Source organism: Equus caballus, chromosome 20 (assembly GCF_041296265.1).
Source record: "Equus caballus isolate H_3958 breed thoroughbred chromosome 20, TB-T2T, whole genome shotgun sequence".
In the NCBI taxonomy this organism is placed as follows: Eukaryota; Metazoa; Chordata; class Mammalia; order Perissodactyla; family Equidae; genus Equus; species Equus caballus.
Window position 1 is genome coordinate 45,581,663 of NC_091703.1, and position 22,083 is coordinate 45,603,745.

Sequence of the window (22,083 nt, forward strand, 5' to 3'; positions counted from 1 at the left end):
TACTATGATGGACTCTGATGTTTTCTATTGTTTTTTTTTTGCTTTTTTAATGCTGGTTCAGAGTCACTAAATTGGTTTCACAACATACTAATAGGTTGTGACCACAGTTAGCAAACCACCAGTGGAGGCAATGGGGCTGCAGGGATGTCACTGGCCAGTGCATAGGCTGAGAAGACCTGTCTTTGGAGTGGCCTTCTCCCAATGTTTAGGCTCGGCTCCTCTGCCACCTTCCTGTGACCCTGGGAGCCAGGCCAGTAAAGCTGCTTGGAGCCAGCCAGGGATGCTGAAGGGCCAGTCTGTAGCCACTTGCCACCTCTGGGCTCAGCGATGGGCACACAGCCCTTCCTGTGCCCCCATCACCAGTGCCATGACACAGGAGAGGCAGCTGCGGTGTTGAGGAAAGAGCCAGGCTTTGACATTCGGCTGGTGCAGAGCCTTGTGTGGGACCGTGGGCCGAGCTGAGGGTGAGCCCCACCTCACAGGGTGCATGGAAGAGAGGCAGCTGGTGTAGCTCAGAGCCCTGCACACAGGAGGTGCTCAGCAAGGGTTGCGGTCCCCTTCTCTCTGATTGGTGGCCTCTCACTGGCATTAGGTAACTTGGCAGCAGCCCCTCCACCACTCCCATTCACTTTGTTTCCTTTTTGAACTTCAGGAACATAGAATCAGCCATAATCTTCAGTTAATCTATGACATACCCTCATTATTGGTACACATGTGCCTCCTTTAACTTAGTTATTGTTGTTTTTTTTTTTTTTTTTTTTTTAAAGATTTTATTTTCTCCTTTTTCTCCCCAAAGCCCCCGGTACATAGTTGTATATTCTTCGTTGTGGGTTCTTCTAGTTGTGGTATGTGGGACGCTGCCTCAGCGTGGCCTGATGAGCAGTGCCATGTCCGCGCCCAGGATTCGAACCAACGAAACACTGGGCCGCCTGCAGCGGAGCGCGTGAACTTAACCACTCGGCCACGGGGCCAGCCCCAGTTATTGTTGTTTTTTAATGTGTGTGTGTGTTTGGTAAGTTTTATTTTGATATTTCAAACTTAAAAAAGCGTACATAGTTCAAGGAACACCTGCAAACTCTTTATCTAGATTCACTTGCTTCCATTTTGCCCCATTTTATCATTCTCTCTCTCTGTGTATATTAGTATTTGTTATGCTTTTTTTCTGAACCATTTGAGATAAGTGTGAGGCCAACTTTGGGCCTTTGCAGTCAGATATGTATCAAATGATACCTCGTTGGACCTTGATTTGTGTTTCCTTGATCACTGGTGATATTTGTTACTAGCCACATTCTTACCATCTCTCCACGATTTGCATTATGTGGTGGGTGACTTCTCTCCTGTGGATCCTGAGAGTGAGTCTGTATGCCAGAAGAAGCAGACAGCTGGCCCGTAACTTGTTAAATCATCTTCCCCAGGGACCTCTTTGCAATTTTTGTCTGCCGTGTTTTTATATACAAGGAAATGCTAGAGGTCCCACGTGTCCTTGGGTGGTTGCTTCCAAGGTTTGGATACGGCTATAGAGGTGAGGGGGCCCTGGGTCTTTACAAGCGCTCTCCTGGCGCTCGCATTTTACCTCTGTTCTGTGGACCACCTTCTCCCAGGTGGTGGCGAATATAGTCTTTGTCTCCCTGCTAGACTGCCCTCTCACCAGGAGCCCTGTCTTGCCATCCCTGTTACATTCCACCAGCACCCAGTTGTGTTTGGCATACATAGATGCTCAATTAATATCCAGTGCATTGATATAGACTTTTAAAGTGTTAATATAATTACAATTATATGTAGTTACATAAGGTATTATATGTAATAAATTCACATGGCTCAAAATTTTTAAAAAGGTACCAGTGAAAAATCTCCCTAACTCTCCTACACTTTGGAAAGTAGTTTGGCATTATTTTGTAGAGCTAGAGATACTCATAGTCCATGACCCACACCGAGATATCTTAGAGAAACTCCTGTGTACACTCTTAAGAATATTCATAGCTGCACTGTTCTTAAAATCCCCAAATGGGGAAAAAAACCAAATACCCATTGGCATTAGAAGGAATAAATTATGGTATGTTCATGATGAAAAAGAACCCTGGATGTGAGCTTTACGATTATTTGTGAAAATAGACATATGTCTTATAAACTTTCCTATATGTAGTTCACAATTTAAAAGAATATAAACCAAAAATTCCCCTACCTTTCTACTTTTTGGCCTCCAGCTCCCCTCCTTGGAGGCAACCGGTCGTGTGTGTATCTACTTACACACATATTTTATATGTATATGTATGTCTGTCTGTCTTGTTTTTTATAAAACACAACTAGTAGAAAATTTGTAATTTTGAAGTTAAAAAAAAAAAAAAGGAACGACCCATAAAGATGTGAGCTCTGATTACTGCCCAGTTATTTTTCACCCAACAAGTGGTTACTGTGTTCTTCCTGTCCCATGTGCCACACACTTAATCTAGCACCTGCTGTGTGTCAGAGTGGTGCCAAGCACTTTATTTCATTCAATTCAGGTCTTCTGACAGCCCAGTGAGGCAGGTACTGTTATTATGCCCATTTTACAGATAAGGAAACTGAGGCTGTTGTGCCTTTGATTTGGGGCTTCCTAAGTATCACATGGGTGGCACCGAGACCCCACCAAGGGTTGTGTCGAGGGTGGGTGCCTCGATCCCCTAGTCGTAGGCTGCTCTGACAGGCCCCTTTCTCGCTTCAGGTGGCCCTGTGCACCCAGGTGGCCTTGGGCATGGAGCACCTATCCAACAACCGCTTTGTGCACAAGGACCTGGCTGCTCGCAACTGCCTGGTCAGCGCTCAGAGACAGGTGAAGGTGTCGGCCCTGGGGCTCAGCAAGGACGTGTACAACAGGTAGAAGGACGTGGGCGGGGTAGGGCGAGGGGCAGAGGGCAGATACACTTGGGTGGGAAAGGGCTTAGTGTCTGCTTAGTCCGAAGCTGGAGCGGGCAGAGCCTTCCCATCCTCTCTCCAGTGGTGCAGCAGCTTCCCAGCCAGTGGACCAAGGTCCCTGACACTTACAAATTTTCTCTAATGATAAAAATATTACAGGGGCTGGCCTTGTGGCATAGTGGTTAAGTTCATGTGCTCTGCTTAGGTGGCCCGGGGTTTGCAGGTTCGGATCCCAGGTGCGGACCTACCAGAGCTCATCAATCCACACTGAGGCGGCCTTCCACATACAAAAACAGGAAGACGGGCACAGATGTTAGCTCAGCAACAATCTTCCTCAAGCAAAAAGAGGAAGATTGGCAAAAGATGTTAGCTCAGGGCAAGCTTCCTCACACACAAAAAAATTACAAGCCTTTTTTCTTTTTTTAATAACGGTTTATGTGTAATTTATTCATATGGTTCCCTCTGTAAAGTACTGAATTCAGTAATTATTATTTTGAAGCCTAAGACGTGAAGCTCAGCACCCACGGCCAGAGATTGCTCTGGAATGCCTGCACACACTACATAGTGTCTCTGGGAACTTCCCCTCGAGTCACCCCAGTTCTGAGTCACCCCACTTCGTGGTTTAGTCATGATTGGTTTATCACTAGTAAAGCTCTTTAAATTTTCTTTCCATTTAACATGTCCATTTTTCACATTTTTTTAAGCCAATACAGAAAAGTATGTATGATAATTAGTGTTTTTTCTTATATTAACATTTAGGCAAAGTTTGATTCTTACTGGAATTTTTTAACCCTCAGACCCCATGTGGATGCCTCCAGACTTCATCCCGTATGCCTCTATGCTCAGCATAAATGTTACCCATTTCCGTAAATGCCTAGATGTAGAGGAGTTGGGTTCTAGCCCGGGTATGAGACCCAGACCTGGGATGAGGTTGGGATCTGGGCTGTGTCCCTCACCCCACCCCACCGCCATGGCTGTGTGGTTCTCTCCTGCAGTGAGTACTACCACTTCCGCCAGGCCTGGGTGCCCCTGCGCTGGATGTCCCCCGAGGCCATCCTGGAGAGCGACTTCTCCACCAAGTCTGATGTCTGGGCCTTCGGTGTGCTGATGTGGGAAGTGTTCACTCACGGAGAGATGCCTCACGGTGGGCAGGCAGACGACGAAGTGCTGGCAGGTAGGCAGCTATGTCTCCAAGGGACAATTCCAGATGTTCTCCAGGTGGAGAGCTTGCTCAGGGTCCTGGGGCCGGTTCAGCCCGTCTCCCCTCTCAGGCTTAGTATTAGCAGGTACACAGATATGGCCACTTCAGTGGTTAGAATACTGAAATACTTCCATGCTGGTTGGTAAATAGCCCTTGTCCCCAGTGCTCACTCCAGCCACTCTGATGCCTGCCCACTGACCCCACTGCAGCCCCCATGCATTGGCTACCTCCTGTGCTGTGTGGACCCTGCCCCACCAGCTAGAGAGAGCTAGGGCCGGGGGAGTCCCCTTTGGTTACAACATTGTTGCAAGTGTACTCCTTGAGTATTGACTCGCCCATACTGGCCAGCGCCCCCTAGAGTCTCCCTCGTGTGGTTGCTTGTGGGAACTGCAGGCTCCAGAGAGTGTTGGACAGGTGTTTTGACTGACATTCCTCCCAACATCTTCCTGCAGACTTGCAGGCTGGGAAGGCCAGACTCCCGCAGCCTGAGGGCTGCCCTTCCAAGCTCTACCGGCTGATGCAGCGGTGCTGGGCCCTCAGCCCCAAAGACCGACCTTCCTTCAGCGAGATCGCCAACACCCTGGGAGACAGCCCCGCTGACAACAAGCCGTGAGGAGGGAGCCCAGGCAGGCTGTGCCTCAGGATGGCGTGGGCAGGGGAGGACATCCTGAGGGGCGCCCACAGCATGTTGGGCAAGATCCTGGTGTTCCCTGGCCCTAGGGGCCCTGCCCTGGCACCATGGGCACTGCTGAGGTCTGGGCAGGCCTGGGCTTCCCTCCTCTTCCTCACCCTCAGCCCTTGGGGAGGCTGACTCGGACCCAGACTGGGTGACTCGGGCCTTGGGCCGGGCAGCTTTCTCTGCCACCCCTTCTCCCGTCAGGGACAGTGTGGGTGCCTCAGGTAACCCCAATTTCTGGCCTGGGTCTGCTCCCCTTGACCAGGTCCAGTTCTGCCACTCACCTGTCTACTCTATCCAGGGATGGCTACGCTGGAGCTGAGCTGGGTTTGAGGGCAGTTCCTTAATATACTCAAGTTCCTGGGTAGTTCTGGCCCACAGGGCCCACCTTGGGGTGTGCACCAGGATCTTGGAGGACACTGCCAGTGAGTCCTCCCTCCATGGACTTGTGCTGACCTGGACCCGTGCCTCCTCTCCACCCTTCTCTCCTTTCCTCATCCTAAGTGCCTGGCAGATGAAGGAGTATTCAGGAGCTTTTGACACTATATAACCCGCCCTTTTTGTATGCACCATGGGCGGCTTTTGTATGTAATTGCAGCGTGGGGTGGGAGGGTATGGGAGGGAGGGGTGAGCCCTGGAGGCGCTGGGGAGGGTGGGCCATCCCTGCCTCGCACCTTTATTGTTGTTGTTGTTTGTTTGTTTTGTTTTTTTTTTTTTACACTCGCTGCTCTCAATAAAGAAGCCTTTTTTACAACCTGCTTCTGATGCTCATTCCCTGCCGTTGTCCATGAACGATGTCCCTTCTTCCCTCGCTTCTCAGAATTGGCCGTGTGCCTTCCTGGAGCCTGGTGGGTCTTGGACAGGAATAACTGGCAGACACTGGTCCTACTCTCTGGTTCTTGGAGCAGTTGAGAATGTAGGCTGGGAGGACATGAGGCCACCTCTTGTCCGTGTGACCCTGTATTCCTCTCTGACTGCCAACTGCCTATTCTCTGCTGGCTGCCCTAGTCCTCACTGAGCAGAGAGACAGTGCTTAATGCCTCACCGCTCCAGGGCCCTCTGCTGGTGTGATTCCTGCCCCTTCGTCACCTAGACCTTGTGTGCTCAGTTGTACTCTACGTTATTCCAGGAACTTCAGCCTGGTTCCCCATTCTAAAGAAATGAGTCCTCTGAATTGTTCTGGTTCCTCCTGTTCCTCACTAAACTTCTCAGTAATGAAAATAACAGCTAATACTTATTGAATACTTGCTCAGTACCCAGTCACTTTGTAAGCACTTAACATGCATTATCTCATTTAATCTCTGTGATAACTCTATTAGCCAGATGTTATTGTTCCCATTTCACAGATTTGGAAACTGAGGCTCAGGGAGGTCAGGTAGTTTCCCCAAGGTCACACAGATAGTAAGTGAGCCACTGTTGTTGCTGTACAGAGTATTACATCCCTCAGGTGGGTTGGAGTGAAAACAACCCAAGAACAATTTTTCTAGAGAAGTGTTTTTCAAACTGTGGGTTGCAACCAGCATTTTTAAAAAATGAAACTGAGGCTGGCCCTGTGGCATAGTGGTTAAGTTCATGTACTCTGCTTAGGCAGTGTGGGGTTTGTGGGTTCAGATCCTGGGCATGGACCTACACACTGCTCATCAAGCCGTGCTGTGGTGGGGTCCCATATACAAAACAGAGGAAGATTGGCACAGCTATTAGCTCAGCAACCATTTTCCTCAAGCAAAAAGAGGAAGACTGGCACAGATATTAGCTCAGGGCCAATCTGCCTCACCCACACAAAAAAGAAACAATAGAAATTATCAGAGTACATTGTATACCGTAAGGGTAAGTCTTGTTTCATGAAATTTTCTTTGCACTATTTGATAGATGTTTGTGTATATTGGGTATTAGTCAGCTGTTGGGGTGGGTGGTGGTGATGCATAATAACCCCCAAATCTCAGTTGCTTACAACTATTTTTCTCACTCATGGATCTGCAGGTTGTTGAGGTTTGGCTGATCTTGCCTGGTCTTAGCTGAGTAAGGCTAGACTCAGCTGGGCTTGGCTCCAGCCTGTAGGTGTGGGTCTGCTCTGCTGGCCTCAGTGCACGCTCTCATGCAGTGGCAGGAGCACAGGAGGTCAAGCCAGATCATGCAAGCGCATTGAAAACCACAGGTCTGTTAACATTTTATTGGCCAAAGCAAATCACCTGTCAAAACCTAACATGAACACCATTAGGAGGTACTGCAAAGTCACATGGCAAAGGATGTGGATGTCCAATTCCAAGACGGTATGAAGAATTGGGAGCAATAATCTAATTCACCATAGGTTGCAATGTGCCAATGATTTCTTACTGTGGGTTGTACTCAGAAGCATTGGGAAGGCTCTACTCTAGAAGATCATTGATCACTAATTCTCTTCCCACTCCTGGTCTCCCTTGACCAGTCTGCTGTGGCTAATGTCACTGGTCACATCTGCTATGTCAAACTCTCCCCTCTTGACTTTGGTGATGGTATGCTGTATCCGCCTTCTCTGACCAGCCCTTCTCCAGCTCTGACTGAGCCTTCCTTCTTCTGCCTCCCCCAGGCTGTTCTCCTGGATTTTGTCCTTGGCCTTCCTCTCTGTATGTTCTCACCCTCAGGAGTCTCATCCCACCTTACATGGCTTTAACTGGCCCTTCAGTGTGGACAGTTCCCAAAGCATTAGCTCCAGTTCAGCCCCTACCTCAAGCTCCAGATGCATACTTCCTGTTGCCTAGAGGACATTTCCTTCTGCTTGCTTCCCTGGGTCCAAACTGAACTTATCTGTCTCCCAAACCTGTTCCTCCAGCCAGGTTCCCTCTTTCCACCAATGGTACCACTGTATGAAGAATAGTCACCCTTACTCAAAATCTCAATCCATCTTGAGTCCTCCTCTCTGTGCACCCCCCTCCCCATGCAGCCCATCACCAAGTCCATTTATTCTACCTCTGCCCTGTTGCTCTCTCTGCTTAATTTTAAGAGAAAAAAAAAAGTATAAAAGGAATACCGATCACGGAAGAAGTCAAATGGTATAGACTCATGTAAGGCAAAAAACGCCTCGTCTAGCCCCTGACCCACTGTCCAGTGGTAATCCCTATTAGTGTTGGAACATGGCTTTCCAGACTTCCTGGCACACTGACTCACAACTTCTTTTCTTTTCCATTCCTTCTAATGCTGCCAGCACAATTGAGACCTCTTTTCTTCTACGTGAAGTTAAGAATCTCTGTGTAAAGGTTAATTCCAAATTAAAGTAGTTTTAGAATGTTAGTAATTTACTTACAGTCGTGTGCTGCATCACGTTTCAGTCAATGACGGACTGCGTGTACGATGGTGGTGCCGTAAGATTAACCCCTTAAAGCCTAGGTGTGTAGTAGGCTGTACCATCTAGGTTTGTGTAAGTACACGCTATGACGTTCGCATAACAATGAAATTGCCTAATGATGCATTTCTGAAATCCTCATCGTTAAGTGACATGTGACTATTTATTATTTTTGTGAGGAGTCTTGTCGCTGAGCTAAGATCTGTGCCAATCTTCCTCTGTTTTATGTGGGATGCTGCCACAGCATGGCTTGACAAGTGGTGCTAGGTCCATGCCCGGGATCCGAACCTGCAAACCTGGCCCGCCAAAGCGGAGCACACGAACTTAACCACTATGCCAAAGGGCAGTCCCCCTATTTATTTTTTTGATGATAGTAATTTTTAAAAGCAATCCTTCATTTTTGTTCTGATGTTATTTGGATGATAAAAATCAGGAGAAAGAAATAAAGGTCAAGGTGGGAATGGTGTAGTATGAGGAGATCTTGCTGAAATTCTGATGCCGTTCTGGAGGTCCTTCATGGCCTGGGGTGGACGTGAGCTCGCATCTTCCATGGGGCTACTGTGATTTAGGCCTTATCGGAGGAGCTCCAAACTCACATTCCAGAGGAGCCAAGCAGGGGACTTATCTGAGCTCAGTGGGCTGTGTGGCGTCTATAGTGAACCTGAGAGTGGATGCCTCTTCTGTGGCCACCACGCAACTCAGCTCCAGGCTATAGAGCTCTTGTGGGTATGTAGACCCAGAGTTGCTAAAAACTGCAATTTTTTGAGAGTCCAGATATTCAGAGTTTTATGTAACATCTCCTGGTTTTAAAATATGGTCCAAATGAAACTAAACTATGAGCTAGTTTTTGATTTTAACTTTATCCATGTCAACAGTTTTGGCTTCTGAACCTGCAGTAATCCAATATAGTGTGGGTGTAGGTCTCCCCCTGCCCTGTGGTGACAAAGGGCTGCAAAGATGAAGCCATCCCAAGCAGGTGAAGGAGCTGTGGCACTAATGCTGGTGTTTCACTCCGGGGGTTGGGTGAAATTGGAGAGAGGGCAGGCTGTTTGAAGGGAAGCTGAGAACTGTGCTCATCCCGACACCCTACCCTGAGGATGTGGCAGATAGCAGTTGTCCTCTGGGGTGCCACTGCTGAGGGTTGTCCATCCTGCATGTGTCTAAACTAGGGGTCTCAAATGGAAAAGTCTTTAGAAGCCAGGCCTGTGGTTCTAAGACTGTGCAGCTCAGACAAATCACAGTCCCAAGTACCATTTGTGGCCCCTAAACCCCTTCTGGAACCTATTTATCTATTTGGCCTGTTCTTCCTCTTAAGCTAACGCGTTCCATATGTTTACCTGTTGTGTAGAGTAAATTAGGAAAAGAAAAAAAACACTAAAACTACTGGAAATGGGGGAAGAAGAGGGCTCTTAATTCTTGTATTAGGAGTTTGATTAACAAGCCCAAGTTTTTATTTATGTGTGTATGTTTACATATGTATATATACATACATTATATCACAAAACACTTGAACATTCTTTGTCAGTATTTCTCAAAGTCTTTGGATTGTGACTCAGTAAGAAATGCAGTTGACGTTGTCATCCAGTACACACGTTGAACTATATGAAATATGAACCATATGAAATCAACAATATCCCACCCTCTTGACCTATAAGATGGCAGCTTTGTACTGTTAAGCCTAAAACCAATGCAAACCAAAAGTTTTATGCCACAATATTTGCCCTTGGTTTCTGTGATAACCATTAAATGCTGGTTGCAGTACCTTAAATTGACTTCACTACGACTACCACTAATGGGTCACAACCAACTGCTTTATTTAATTTTCACAAGTTTTAAGGCAGGAATCATCACCCTCTCCCATCCCCTTAAACACAGCAGGATGTTTATCCCAGGGATGAGGTAACTACCCCAGGTAGCTCCTATTAACTAGTCACTGACCACTTACGCTGCGATTCAGCTTTGGCCTTTATCTCATTTAATCTGTATTAAGAACCTCATGGATGGGTACCAACAGGGAGGAATATGGAGTTTGGAGAGGTCAAACACTTGTTTCCAGACACAGGACTAGGAAGAGGCAGATTCCATATTTGAATAATTTCTGTAACAGCAAAGCTCAAGCTATTTTCACCCAGACTGGACCCTGAACCTGGGCTTTGCAACACCCCAGTTCTAACCGTTTTTTTTTTCCTCTTATGGGCTTTCCAGAGAAGGGCGTGTGTGTGTGTGTGTGTGTGTGTGTGTGTGTGTGTGTGTGTGTGTGTGTGTTTGCTTAAACTTTCTGCCTGTCTACACTTTTTCCCAGGCCCTTGCACTGACTGTGGAGTGGGCTTTATCCCCGGACCACCCCCTCCCCCAGCCCAGCCCACAGCTGGAAGTCTTCACTGATCTCCATCTCGCCTCCCTGCCCCCCTGGGGGACCGGGAGGCCGACTGTCTCCTGCGGTCTTTTCCAGATGTACGTCTGCCGAAGACCCCCCCACCCCCACCCTCAGTATAGAGGATGATGAATGAGGACCGGGGAGCTGGCCTGGTGGGAACGTGTCGTCGCCTTGAAGAGAGGGAAAGGGAAAGGAAGTCGGGGGGAGGGGATGAGTTGGAGCCCAGTGGCAGGGGCAAGACGAATCTGGACACCGGAGACCCAAGGCCCCTCTGCTCGGGCAGTAACTTTGGCTCCCTCAGGAAGGGGTGGATAAGTGCTCCAATCTTTGCACTCCCTTGGAATTTGGGCTGTATTATATCATTTACTGCAACTAGTACAATCCTCCCAGGGACTACCCCAGTGTTTGCTTGCAGTCCTTTCAGTCCCGGGTTCCCACTGCTGCTCCCTCTGCTCCGCAAGACTGCGCTCCTGTCCCCTCCCAGGTTTCCCCTCCGCTGATTCTCCCAATTCTCTCTACCATTCTCTGGTCAAGGGGGCGGAGTCGTCTCTCTTCTTCTGTTCCTTTAAGAGACGTCGGCTCCTCCCTTTTCGGAGTCGCTGTCTGACGCGGGATGACAGCAGCGAGTTCGGTATGTCTATGCAAATAAGCGCCCCCTATGGGCCAATGGGGAGCGGAGGTGCCGGAACCGCCGACCAATGGGGCGGGGGCACAGGGGCTCACCATATAAGGAGCGGCCTCGCCATAAAAGGAAACATTGTATCTCTTTATATGGGGGGAAGGGTCGGGGGATCCCTCCGCCGCCAGCGCGTGGTCCCGGCCCCCTCCACCCGCCGTCTCCACCGCGGCCAGCAGCCCCTGCCCCCCGGGGGACGCTGACGGCCGCCGGCGCGCCGCCCTAGCATACGGACAGGGGGCGCTGCGCCCGGCCTGGGGCAACCCGGGCCACAGGGGCAAGAAAGTGAGGGCCCAGGTCGGCCCGGGCGTGCAGGGGCCCCGGGTTCGCAGCGGCGGCGGCGGCAGTGATAGCGGCCCCAGCAGCAGCGGGAGCGCCGGGTTGAGCCGGGAAGCCGATGGCGGCGGCGGCGGCGGCTCCGATTCCTCGCTGACTGCCCGTCCGCCCTCCTGCATTGAGCGCCATGTTACCGAGCCAAGCTGGGGCCGCGGCGGCGCTGGGCCGGGGCTCGGCCCTGGGGGGCAGCCTGAACCGGACCCCGACGGGGCGGCCGGGCGGTGGAGGTGGCGGCGGCGGCGGCGGGACTCGCGGGGCTAACGGGGCCCGGGTCCCCGGGAACGGCGCGGGGCTCGGGCCGGGCCGCCTCGAGCGGGAGGCTGCAGCAGCGACAACCACCCCGGCGCCTGCCGCGGGGCCCCTCTACAGCGGCAGCGAGGGCGACTCGGAGTCGGGCGAGGAGGAGGAGCTGGGCGCGGAGCGGCGCGGCCTGAAGCGGAGCCTGAGCGAGATGGAGCTCGGCGTGGTGGTCGGTGGGCCCGAGGCGGCGGCGGCGGCCACCGGGGGCTACGGGCCGGTGAGCGGCGCGGTGAGCGGGGCCAAGCCGGGTAAGAAGACTCGGGGCCGCGTGAAGATCAAGATGGAGTTCATCGACAACAAGCTGCGGCGCTACACGACCTTCAGCAAGAGGAAGACGGGCATCATGAAGAAGGTACTGGGCCGGGAGGCTGGCCGGCCACGGGGGCCCCAGAGGGTGGGGACGCGCAGAGGGAGCCCGGGAGACAGGCAGAGCCGATGCGGAGGTGAGAGGCGGCGAGTCCGCAGGAGGTGTGTGGGAGGGGACGGCTGTTACCCCGGGAGGGTGAAAGGGGAGGGGCCGCTAGGGAAATGTGGGGAGAGGGGAGATGCCGCGAACGTCCGGAAAAGAGGGGAAAGGCGCCCGGGTGGGAGTGACGGGCGCGCGAGAGTAACAGGGCCCGTGCAGAATGAAGGGGTGAAGAGAGGTAATGGGAGGCCGCGAGGCTGCCCAGGAGGTGGTTAATGAGACGCGGGGGTCACTAGGGCCAATGCGCTCTGGTGTTCGGGAGAGGTGCCGGAAAAGCAGGGAGCAGGAGAGGAGGTATGGAGGTGAGGAGGCTAGAGCTGTATAACAACAATGAGCGAGCATGTGTGGGAGGAAGGTGGGCACCACTAGAGTAGTGCTGGCTGCAAGGACAGGCGGGGCGGATGACCGAATGGGGCTCAAGAGCTTCAGGTAAGGGAGCAGAGCAGAACTCATGCTGCCCTGAGCAGCAGGGACCAAGTCCAGCGGTGGCCATGTGTCTTCCATCCCATCCACTGGAAGCCAGCACACTCCCTGCAGCACAGGCTTCAGAACCATCTGCCTTTGGGACAAGTGGGATTTCCAGCCCCAGGGAGAAGCTGTGCATGGAGTTGGGGAGGAGGCAGGGAGATTTACAGAGGTACTTAGAAATTTCTCCTCTTAGAGCTGATTATCCAGGGAAAAGGGGTGAGGAAAGGAGTCATTTAGGGGTGAAGATATGGGAATGGATGGAAGCAGAGGACCTGGAAACAAGAAGCTAGAACCCTGGGAATATTTGCTGGTGTTTATAATGTCCCATATAGAAACCAGAGCTGCTTCCAAGGTGGGTTATGGAACTTTATTGGGAGTGAGGATGCCATCTATGGGGCCATCCTTGAAGGTCCCCTTCTTAGGTTCATGTCAGGGTAGCTGCTAATCTAGCCCCCATCTCCCGTCACTCCAGACACTGTTGTATCAAGACAAAAAAAGAAAAAAAGAGTAGCACAGTATTATAGGCAGAAGGACAAAATGGCAACAGGTTAGGGCCTGTGCAGTTTCTGGGAAGAAACATGGGACAGTTTAGAGCTTAGGTGGCCCCTTATCCCTAATGTCTCCTGTGACTTCCAGTATGGTAGCAACTTCATCCTGGTCCCTGTGACAGTGAAGAGAGGGTGGGAGCCATCTCTTCGTGAGGTTCTGGGCACCAAGCTGTAGTAAGGAGCAGTTACCTGGCTCCTCCATGTCCCGTGAGGTTATATATTCTGTCACCAGGGGGCTGTGACAGTTTTCTGGGGTATCTGCAGGTCAGTGGGGCTGCTCCTCAAAGGAGGAGGATGGCTAGTTTTTCTGCTCTCCAGCTCACCTTCAGATATCCTGATAGGACCCCCCAGAGTCGCTGGAGAGAGGTCATTATGGGAGTGGGGCTCGAGATCACCGTGTACTTCCTCAGTTTCCTACTTCCCAAGGAAGGTAGAGATAAAAAGTTTGCTGACCTACCCATCTCCTCCCCCCTACCCCCAGGCCTATGAGCTGTCCACGCTGACAGGGACACAGGTGCTGTTGCTGGTGGCCAGTGAGACAGGCCATGTGTATACCTTTGCCACCCGCAAACTACAGCCCATGATCACCAGTGATACGGGCAAGGCACTGATTCAGACCTGCCTCAACTCGCCAGACTCTCCACCCCGCTCAGACCCCACCACTGACCAGAGAATGAGTGCCACGGGCTTTGAAGAGACCGACCTCACCTACCAGGTGTCGGAGTCCGACAGCAGTGGGGAGACCAAGGTGTGTTTGGGTTGCTTATGGGAAGGGAAGGAAGGGGAGGGACTTGACCGGCAGAGAGGGGAGGGGGTGCCTCTCTCCCTTGTCTAGGACAGGTGGATAGGCGCCCACGGATGTGGAATGGAGCCGGGTTAGTGCCCCTCATCCTAGGGGACAGGTGTCCATCCTCGCTATCCTGACAGGAGGCCAGCCCCCTAGATAAGCGGGCGGCCTCCGTGCCCATATAAGGCCGGCTCCGGCTCCACGCCGGCCTCCCGCCTGCAGCCCGCCTGCCTGGCAGGGCCCTTGCATTCCTCCCGCCAGCTGTCTCCCCGCTGGGGGCGGGGGCGTAGCTTAGCCCTGCCCTCCCGGCAGGCTGGGTCGCCAGGGAGTAAGAAGGAAGCACTCATAGATTCCAGGGCCCTGGGAACCCAGCACTGTCGGCAGGCAGGCTGGGTGACTGGGCTGGAGACTACCTTACTAGCCAGCCGCCTACCTCTTCAGGATGTCCGGGCCTGGGCACGTTAGGGAGCGAATTCGCAGGCTGCTAGGCATGCCGGCCCTCGTTACGCCTCCCCCTTCCTTTTCCCGGTAAGGAGAGGGGGCGGGGCTTCCTCCACGGTTCCTCTGGGGAGCTCCACCTTCCGGGTGGCCTTCACTAACAGGCCAATCAGAGGAAGCGGCACTGTTTGCCTTAGCAACGCCTCTGCCAATCAGGGGCTTCGAGCTCGACTGCTTAGCAAACATCCCGCGCTGACCCACCCCCAGTATTTGAGCCCCCTCAGTTCTCTGAGCTTGATTCTCAGCTCGTGGCTTCCTCCTTCCCCTTCTAAGAACAAAGGCTCCCTGAGGGGAGAATCAGTGCTCTGGGCTCCCTTCTCTCTTAGTGACTTATCATCTAATAATTTTTAAAATCTTAGCAGTAGGGATCATTTATTCTCAGGAAATTTTGCTGAATGAATAAATTCCTTTGGTAGTTTAAATCTTAAGTATTTGTCATAAAGTGCTTCATTGCCAAACTCCCAAGATATCTCTCAAACCCTAAGTTCGGTGAAAAACTCTCGTGTCTGTCTCGGAAGCCTGGCCAATCAGAGCTGGAAGGACTCTTTTAAAGACGTAGTAGGGGCTGGCCCTCTGGCTGAGTGGTTAAATTCGCACCCTCCGCTGTGGCGGCCGGGGTTTCGCTGGTTTGGATCCTGGGTGCGGACATGGCACTGTTCATCAAGCCACGTTGAGGCTGCGTCCCACATGCCACAACTGAAAGGACCCATAACTAGAATATACAACTATGTACTGGGGGGATTTGGGGAGAAAAAGCAGAAAAAAAAAAAAAAGATTGGCAACAGTTGTTAGCTCAGGTGCCAACCTTTAAAAAAAAAAAAAAGAAGACATAGTAGCACAGCCCCCCTCATGTTTTAGAGACGAGGAAAACTGGGGCTCTGAAAGGGGAAGCAGTAGGTAAATGGCAGAGCTGGGATTTGAACCCGAGCACACTGGTTCCAGTCTGGGCTGTCAGTCTACACAAAGCCTCTGCAGGGGCAGGGACTGGTAGAGGCTCACCGCTCCATCTTTACTCTGGGTGTAGGACACACTGAAACCGGCGTTCACAGTCACCAACCTGCCGGGTACCACCTCCACCATCCAAACAGCACCCAGCACCTCTACCACCATGCAAGTCAGCAGTGGCCCCTCCTTCCCCATCACCAACTACCTGGCACCAGTGTCTGCTAGTGTCAGCCCCAGTGCTGTCAGCAGTGCCAACGGGACTGTGCTGAAGAGTACAGGCAGTGGCCCTGTCTCCTCTGGGGGCCTCATGCAACTGCCCACCAGCTTCACCCTCATGCCTGGTGAGTCATACGGGGCAAATTGAGCATGCCGAGAGTGGGTTTAGGGCTGGCACAGGGAGAATCTCTTTTCCTGCTCAGAAGAAGGGTGCACAGGGACCAGAGCCTGAGAAAAGCCTCTTATGTCCCACTGACAGGCATGTCCTTCCCCACTGGGACCCCTACTATCTTTGTCAGTAAGTTTCAACCATATACTCTAGCCATATCTAGCTAGTCTAGCCCTGTGCCCTCAGTTCCACAGGGACAGCAGACATTCTACCACTTCCTTACCTTGCCTGGACGGCAGATCATGTGTCTTTGATGGGTCGATGCCAGCTCCTGTGACAACTGAAGAGGGTAGAGGCAAGACCTAGGACAGAGGAGAAGGGAACGGCAAGAGCAGAGTGTGGAAGCCCCTGGAGACCAGACTCAAGATATGAAGGGCCTCTTTGGCACCCAGGAAATATAGTGATGGGAGTCGGGGACCAGTGTGCCAGACCCTGGGCCTGGGAATGTTTGAGGGTGCTTGGGGCAGGTGGTGGCTGGGTAGGACAGAGCATGAGTAAGTTTCTATGTCTCACAGGTGGGGCAGTGGCCCAACAGGTCCCAGTGCAGGCCATTCAGGTGCACCAGGCCCCACAGCAAGCGTCTCCCTCTCGCGACAGCAGCACAGACCTCACTCAGACCTCCTCCAGCGGGACAGGTATGGCTCGAAGCTCTGTTACTTCCCTGCCCTGCCTCCTTCATGAGGCCTAGCAGCAGGTGCCCAGCAGTATCCTTCTTATAACTAACATCAGAGAATTTCTTAATGTGGAGACTGGCTTAACCCTTATCCTACTCCCTATGGGAAAGCCAGGTGAGGATGGCTGGGTTTGGAATCTTGCCCTGCAGTAGGGCTGTGGATTCCAGGAAGAAATTACCGACCATTGAAGCCACCCTCCTCCTCATTCAGATGAGAAGCCTGAGGCCTGGAAAGGAGAAGTTACTTGCCTAAAGACGCACATTTGCTTAATTACCAGGAAGGATTTATAGAGCAGTTCTCTCCCTGTGGGAGGGTGTCCTAGGTTTTGAGTAGTCATAATTCCCCTTGGTGTCTCTAGTTATTTCAGAAATGATGAGACACTTTCAAAATATAATTACTTTTAAGTTCTTGTTATTTACAACCTTGCTACACAAAGTGTGGTCTATGGACCAACATCACCTGGGAGCTTGACAAATGCAGACTCTTAAGCCTCACCTCAAAGCTCCTGAATCAGAATCTGCATTTTAACAAGATCCCCAGGTAACTGTGTTCACGTTAACATTTGAGAAGTGCTCGTTTAAAAGATGGATTTGTTAGCCACACATTTAGGAAGAGGGAGGAGGAGTGAGAACATATGAAAAATGGGATGGTGGAGCTCCCCAGAAGGGGAGTATCCAAGTTTCCTTAGAGTGGGTCAGTCATGGTAGTCTTTGTTTTTCCAAGGGCCTTAGGGTCTTGGAACAGAGAATTTAGCAGATAGATAATCGAATAGTATGCTGTGATAGGATATAATTAAAGGTTGGTGCTGTTGTGTTGAAGAAAAAACAAGGCTTTGCTTAGTTGATGACAGGGAGCAGAGGAATGAGTCTTGTCTAGCTTCTGACCTGGGAAATGGCAAGAGGGCTCTGGAGACCTGGAGTTCCTGGAGGTGGGATGGGGGATATCAGTAGGGACCAGTTCCAACCTCCCTGACATGTGTCTGTGTTTGCCAGTGACGTTGCCCGCCACCATCATGACGTCATCCGTGCCCACAACCGTGGGCGGCCACATGATGTACCCTAGCCCCCATGCGGTGATGTATGCACCCACCTCGGGCCTGGCTGATGGCAGCCTCACCGTGCTCAATGCCTTCTCCCAGGCGCCATCCACCATGCAGGTGTCTCACAGCCAGGTCCAGGAACAAGGTGAGTTGGGGAGCAGGGCTGAAGAAAGGAGGACCATTTCCTCCCTTGCACGTACACACTTAAATGCCCCTATGCAGACTCAGATGTACACACTCACACACACATACATCTATGCATGGATGCTTGCACACACACTCCATCATGCTTGTCCACTTGGATACTCATGCACACTTGAACACTCATACTCACATGCACACTTGGACACATTTGGACATTCACCTTTGGGCACTTATATCTGAGACACACCTGGTCACTTGTGCATTTATCACCACTCCTCCAATATCTGGAAGCGATTCGAGTGTCTTCTGTGGTTTCCCAATGCAGGTGGCGTCCCCCAGGTGTTCCTGACAGCACCCTCTGGGACAGTGCAGATCCCTGTATCTGCAGTTCAGCTTCACCAGGTAGGTGGAAGCACTTTTTACCCCATCCCTGCCGGCCAGCCATTTCTTTATATTGACCTTGGGGATTCCATTACCAGTTGGTTGAAGCCAAGATCCCTAGCTGGGAGGCCTATCTGTTTACCTGGTCAGGCTTGTGGTGAGCAGGCAGGCACGCAGTGGGGAGCCTGAGCTGGCTGGTCAATTCCTGCCCCCTTTCTTTACACACCTCCTTCCCTCCAGATGGCTGTGATAGGGCAGCAGGCCGGGAGCAGCAGCAACCTCACCGAGTTACAGGTGGTGAACCTGGACGCCGCCCACAGCACCAAGAGTGACTGATCCGCCCTGCCACCCTGGACAGATGGCCCAAGGGATGGCACCACTTATTTATTGTTGCCTTTTCACGTTTTCTTTACACACACGTTGACGGGCCCGCAGGAGGGAGGCGGGGAGGAGGAGTGGGCAGCCACGGGACTGAGCCCTCTCACTCCAGCCAAAGAAATGGGCCGGCCTGCCCTCCACCCCATCCTCCCTCACCCTCCCCTCCTTCTAGCTCCACCTCCCATTTCTGTTGATGGTGGGCTGTCCTCCCTCTTCAGACTCCCTTTGCCAGCTTGGCTCCATGTTTGCCATGAGTATTAGCTTACCCAATGGGACCGTGCCCCACCTTCCCACACACAGGCCTCTGTGGGACTAGGCACTGTGTTCCCCTGAGGAAGCAGTTGGGGTCCTCTGCCCAGCCTCCTTGCTGACCCCATGTCAGCACTGTGTCTGCCACAGGCTGGGTCAAAAGAGCCCTGCCCCTGCCCCTCAGGGAGCCAGCTGGGGAGATGGGGCTTCTTCCCTCACGCCGCCCACTGCCCCTGCAGCTCCTGAGAGCTGGGCCTGTGCACGGAGCAGGTTCCCAGGGCCACCTGCCCTGCCTTGCCGCTCCCCTCGGAACTCCAGGGGCTCCTGGGTTGGAGGGAACCACCAGGGTTCCCTCTCCCCCTGTCTTCCCCCCTCTCCTCCCAGCTGCTTTACTTAAAGTTGATTTTGAACTTTTTATTTGAGGAGACGAAGTGAAAACAAATCTATAAATATATATTTTTAAAATATTTAACTTTTTTTTATGGCGTTTTTCTCGTCCCCCTCCCTGCCCAAGCTCCCCTTCCCTGGGGAGCCCTGGGGCTCCCCGGAACTGGCTGGGCCTCTGGGGGCAGAGCCACCCCAAGAGCTCGGGGCCCGCCAGTGTGTGGGGGAGATTCTGGGATTGCCCGGGCCTGGGTTGTTTCCAGGAGAAAACCGGGGGAGGGGCCCTCAGGCCATGCCCCAACGGGGTGGGGAGGGTGACCCACAGCTCTGGGCCTCTTTTTGCCCTTTAGGGCTGTTGCTAGGGAGAGGGAAGAGGGAGACCAAATGTGGGGGTGGGGTGGGAGGGTGTCAGGTTGAGGCAACTGACTTCATTTGTGCCACACGCATGGGCATTGCAGCCTTGTGCTCCCCCAGGCCTGCAGCAGCCTGGGGCCCAAGTTGCAGTGAGCAGGGTGGAGTCTGGGAGGGGGTGAGAGGCAGGAATGGGGGTCGAAAGAAATGGGAGCAGCTCTTGGGCTGAGTGCAGCGATAGGGGAGCCAGAAATGGGCAGCTCTCCCAGGGAGTGAGCAGCTACTGTAACTTTTTTAAATTAAGACAAAAAGCCTTGAAGAAAATGACTTTATTTTTCTAAGTGTAACCTCAGTATTTATGTAATTTGTACAGGGGCTGTGCCCTACCCCCTCTGCCCGCCTTGGGGTAGACCTTGAGGGTGGGCCAGCGTAAGGGGAGGGTCTTTTACCCTGTGTCAGAGCCTACCTTCACCACCTATATCCAGAGAGGGAGCTTTTTCAGAACAGGGCAGTAGTTGGGGTGGTTTTATTAACCCCTCATGACTGCCTTCAGTAGGAACAAGCCTGCTTCTGTGATTAGGTGAGGGGGTGGGGGAAGTTTTTACGCACAGCCTAGTTATCGAGGGGATGATTTGCCGACATGTTTGAGAACCCCCTAACCTCTAACTCCCATTGCTATCTTGCTCCAATTTGGGGTGCCAAAATGGAAGTCACCTTTCTGGGCTTTCTCCTGGAGATAGCTGGGGCTTATGGGTGGCTTACAAGGCTGGGGCATGGCAAATCAGGGGCCAGAGAGTGGGGGAGCTTGGGACTCAGGTCTGTAACTGCCCAGCCCCTTTGCTCTGCTCTCCTTTCACTCCACCATCACTCACTCACTCACTCCCCACTCCCCCACCCAGGGGAGGAGACCCTGATGAATTCCTCCTCTCCTTCCCACAAAAGACAGAACCAGTGAGTGAATCAGGCAAAGTGCTTATAATGGGTGTTGTGTGAGCGTGGCCTTGGGGAGAACATGCGTGCGTCAGGGATGAGGTGGCGATTATATGTGCAGTGACCCTTGGTGTTTCCCTTCCTTGATGGCTCTGGGGTGTGTGTGTGTGCCTGAGTGAATGTGTGTGTGTGAATGTGGAGTGTGTATGTCAGTGGTTTCTACTTCCCCTGGGATGCTGACCCAGGAATAGTGGACATGGTCACAGTCCTATGTACAGAGCTTTCTTTTGTATTAAAAAAAAAATACTCTTTCAATAAATGTATCATTTTTGTGCACAGACTGTGGGGTCTTTGCCTCCGTTTTTCTATATAGAGAGGGAGGGAGGGATGAATACGAATCAAACCCCAAAAGTTGCTGCTCTGAGAAGCAAGCCTGGCTGCTTGACGGAAACATCGGCAATGCTAAGGAGAGCTTTGGGCTGCTGAACTCTACGATTTAATTTAAGGAACATTTCAGGCGGGTGGGGGCTTTATCTCTGTGCATGGCTTTGCCGGGTGTTGGGCCAACACAGAAATGAACAATTTTAATTAATAGGAAAAGTGACTCAACCAATCCAAAGCATTGCCGAGGGGTTTGGGAAACTCACGCCCTCGTTACCCAGTGAAAACTCAAAGGACTGCCTTAGGCGGGGAGTGTGGGTTACTAGGTTTCGGGGGATGAGGAAAGTCGACTCACTGAAGGGGAAGGGGGCTTCAAAGCTGATTGTGGATGGAAAGGGCTACCTACCGCTGCACGCGGGAGCAAGGGGACCGCGACGCGGGCTCCGCCTGCAGAGCGCCCCTACCCAGCGGCCCGCGGGCACTACGCATGCGCCACTCCGCCCGCTCGGCTGTGGGCCGTGGTGGGACCCGTAGACGCCCGGCCGCGCGCGCACTCCCGTGTGACCCGGAAGGGAGCTGCTGAGGAGGCGGGGCCAGGACGGCGGGACCGGCCGCTGGGCCCCAGCGAGGGCCGAGCTGGGCGGTGGGAGGTGAGAAGAGAGTCCTGCGCTGCTCCAGTCCCCGCCCCGTCTCTCCCCCGCGTCCCTTACCCATTCTCCGTGGGGCTGACGACGGGTCCCAGGTTTTGCTCTCTGAGATTAGCTCGGTCCTGTCAACCTCGGACCGCGCCCCCCCATCCTCACCCCGCCCCGCCCAACCCGTTCCCACCGCTGCCCTGGCCTCCGCCGCCGCCCCTGCTGGTCTGCAGGCTTGGGCGTGACCTTGCTACCTGCGCCTACCTGCTGTCTCATCCCTGCGTCCACACCTCTGCACACCTCAGTTTATTGTTCCAGGCCCATGAGAGTTCCCCCGCTCCTCCCCTCTCAGGCCCATCTGATTACTTTAGTCCTCCACCCTGCTCATCAGTGGTCCATCGCATCACTGGTTCCTTCCCAGTCTTGCCCCCCATGCTAACTGGACCCCTCCTCCCATCGAGGTCCACCTCCTATGTTTCCCCTCTTCTTCATGCCTTTCTTCTACTCTTATCTTCTCTCCGTGACCCCAACAGGACCCCTGCCCTGATCACCGTTTCTTCATCTGGGTTTCCCTTCCATTTTCACCCTCACCACTCCCTGTTGCCCTTACACTGCTTCATATCACCCAGATCTTTTCCTGACCGCTAGCCATCACCCTACTCC

The 22,083-nt window shown here is 52.6% G+C and overlaps 3 protein-coding genes and 1 non-coding gene across 6 annotated transcripts in view; all 4 read left to right on the forward strand.

Moving 5' to 3' along the window:
* The window catches only part of PTK7 (protein tyrosine kinase 7 (inactive)), a 58,398-nt gene extending 52,875 nt beyond the window's left edge, over positions 1 to 5,523 (forward strand). Inside the window, exons 18-21 of one of the 2 annotated variants that reach the window (XM_070244585.1) lie at positions 2,702 to 2,853; positions 3,888 to 4,066; positions 4,546 to 4,587; positions 4,857 to 5,523. In XM_070244585.1, coding sequence (XP_070100686.1) covers positions 2,702 to 2,853; positions 3,888 to 4,066; positions 4,546 to 4,587; positions 4,857 to 4,924 — 441 coding nt within the window. In that variant the 3' untranslated portion in view covers positions 4,925 to 5,523. Of the gene's footprint in view, positions 1 to 2,701; positions 2,854 to 3,887; positions 4,067 to 4,545 lie in introns of both variants that reach the window. The other variant, XM_023624962.2, reaches the window with a different exon arrangement.
* A 5,932-nt stretch (positions 5,524 to 11,455) lies between these two features.
* On the forward strand, positions 11,456 to 20,744 carry SRF (serum response factor). The gene is made up of 7 exons (XM_014734435.3): positions 11,456 to 12,129; positions 13,741 to 14,007; positions 15,569 to 15,830; positions 16,390 to 16,509; positions 17,541 to 17,732; positions 18,057 to 18,133; positions 18,353 to 20,744. Exons 1-7 carry the CDS (start codon positions 11,605 to 11,607, stop codon positions 18,446 to 18,448), a joined length of 1,539 nt encoding a protein of 512 aa, XP_014589921.2. The 5' UTR covers positions 11,456 to 11,604; the 3' UTR covers positions 18,449 to 20,744.
* MIR8912 (microRNA mir-8912) lies at positions 15,415 to 15,531 on the forward strand. Its single transcript, NR_127898.1, has one exon. It is a non-coding gene; the product is annotated as a microRNA mir-8912 (primary transcript).
* Positions 20,745 to 21,321: 577 nt separating the features above from the next.
* CUL9 (cullin 9) overlaps positions 21,322 to 22,083 on the forward strand; it is a 34,856-nt gene continuing 34,094 nt past the window's right edge. For both annotated transcript variants that reach the window (XR_002802286.2, XM_023624964.2), the window contains exon 1: positions 21,322 to 21,435. The gene's annotated coding sequence lies outside the window, so the exon portion shown is untranslated. The remainder of the gene's footprint in view (positions 21,436 to 22,083) is intronic.

What these genes read in the sequence shown, in the direction of transcription:
- SRF (XM_014734435.3), top strand. Translation starts at nt 11,605, where the DNA reads ATGTTACCGAGCCAAGCTGGGGCCGCGGCGGCGCTGGGCCGGGGCTCG. An exon ending in AGACGGGCATCATGAAGAAG is followed by an intron (nt 12,130 to 13,740) that starts GTACTGGGCCGG and finishes CCCTACCCCCAG; the next exon opens with GCCTATGAGCTGTCCACGCT. An exon ending in GACCTCCTCCAGCGGGACAG is followed by an intron (nt 16,510 to 17,540) that starts GTATGGCTCGAA and finishes TGTGTTTGCCAG; the next exon opens with TGACGTTGCCCGCCACCATC.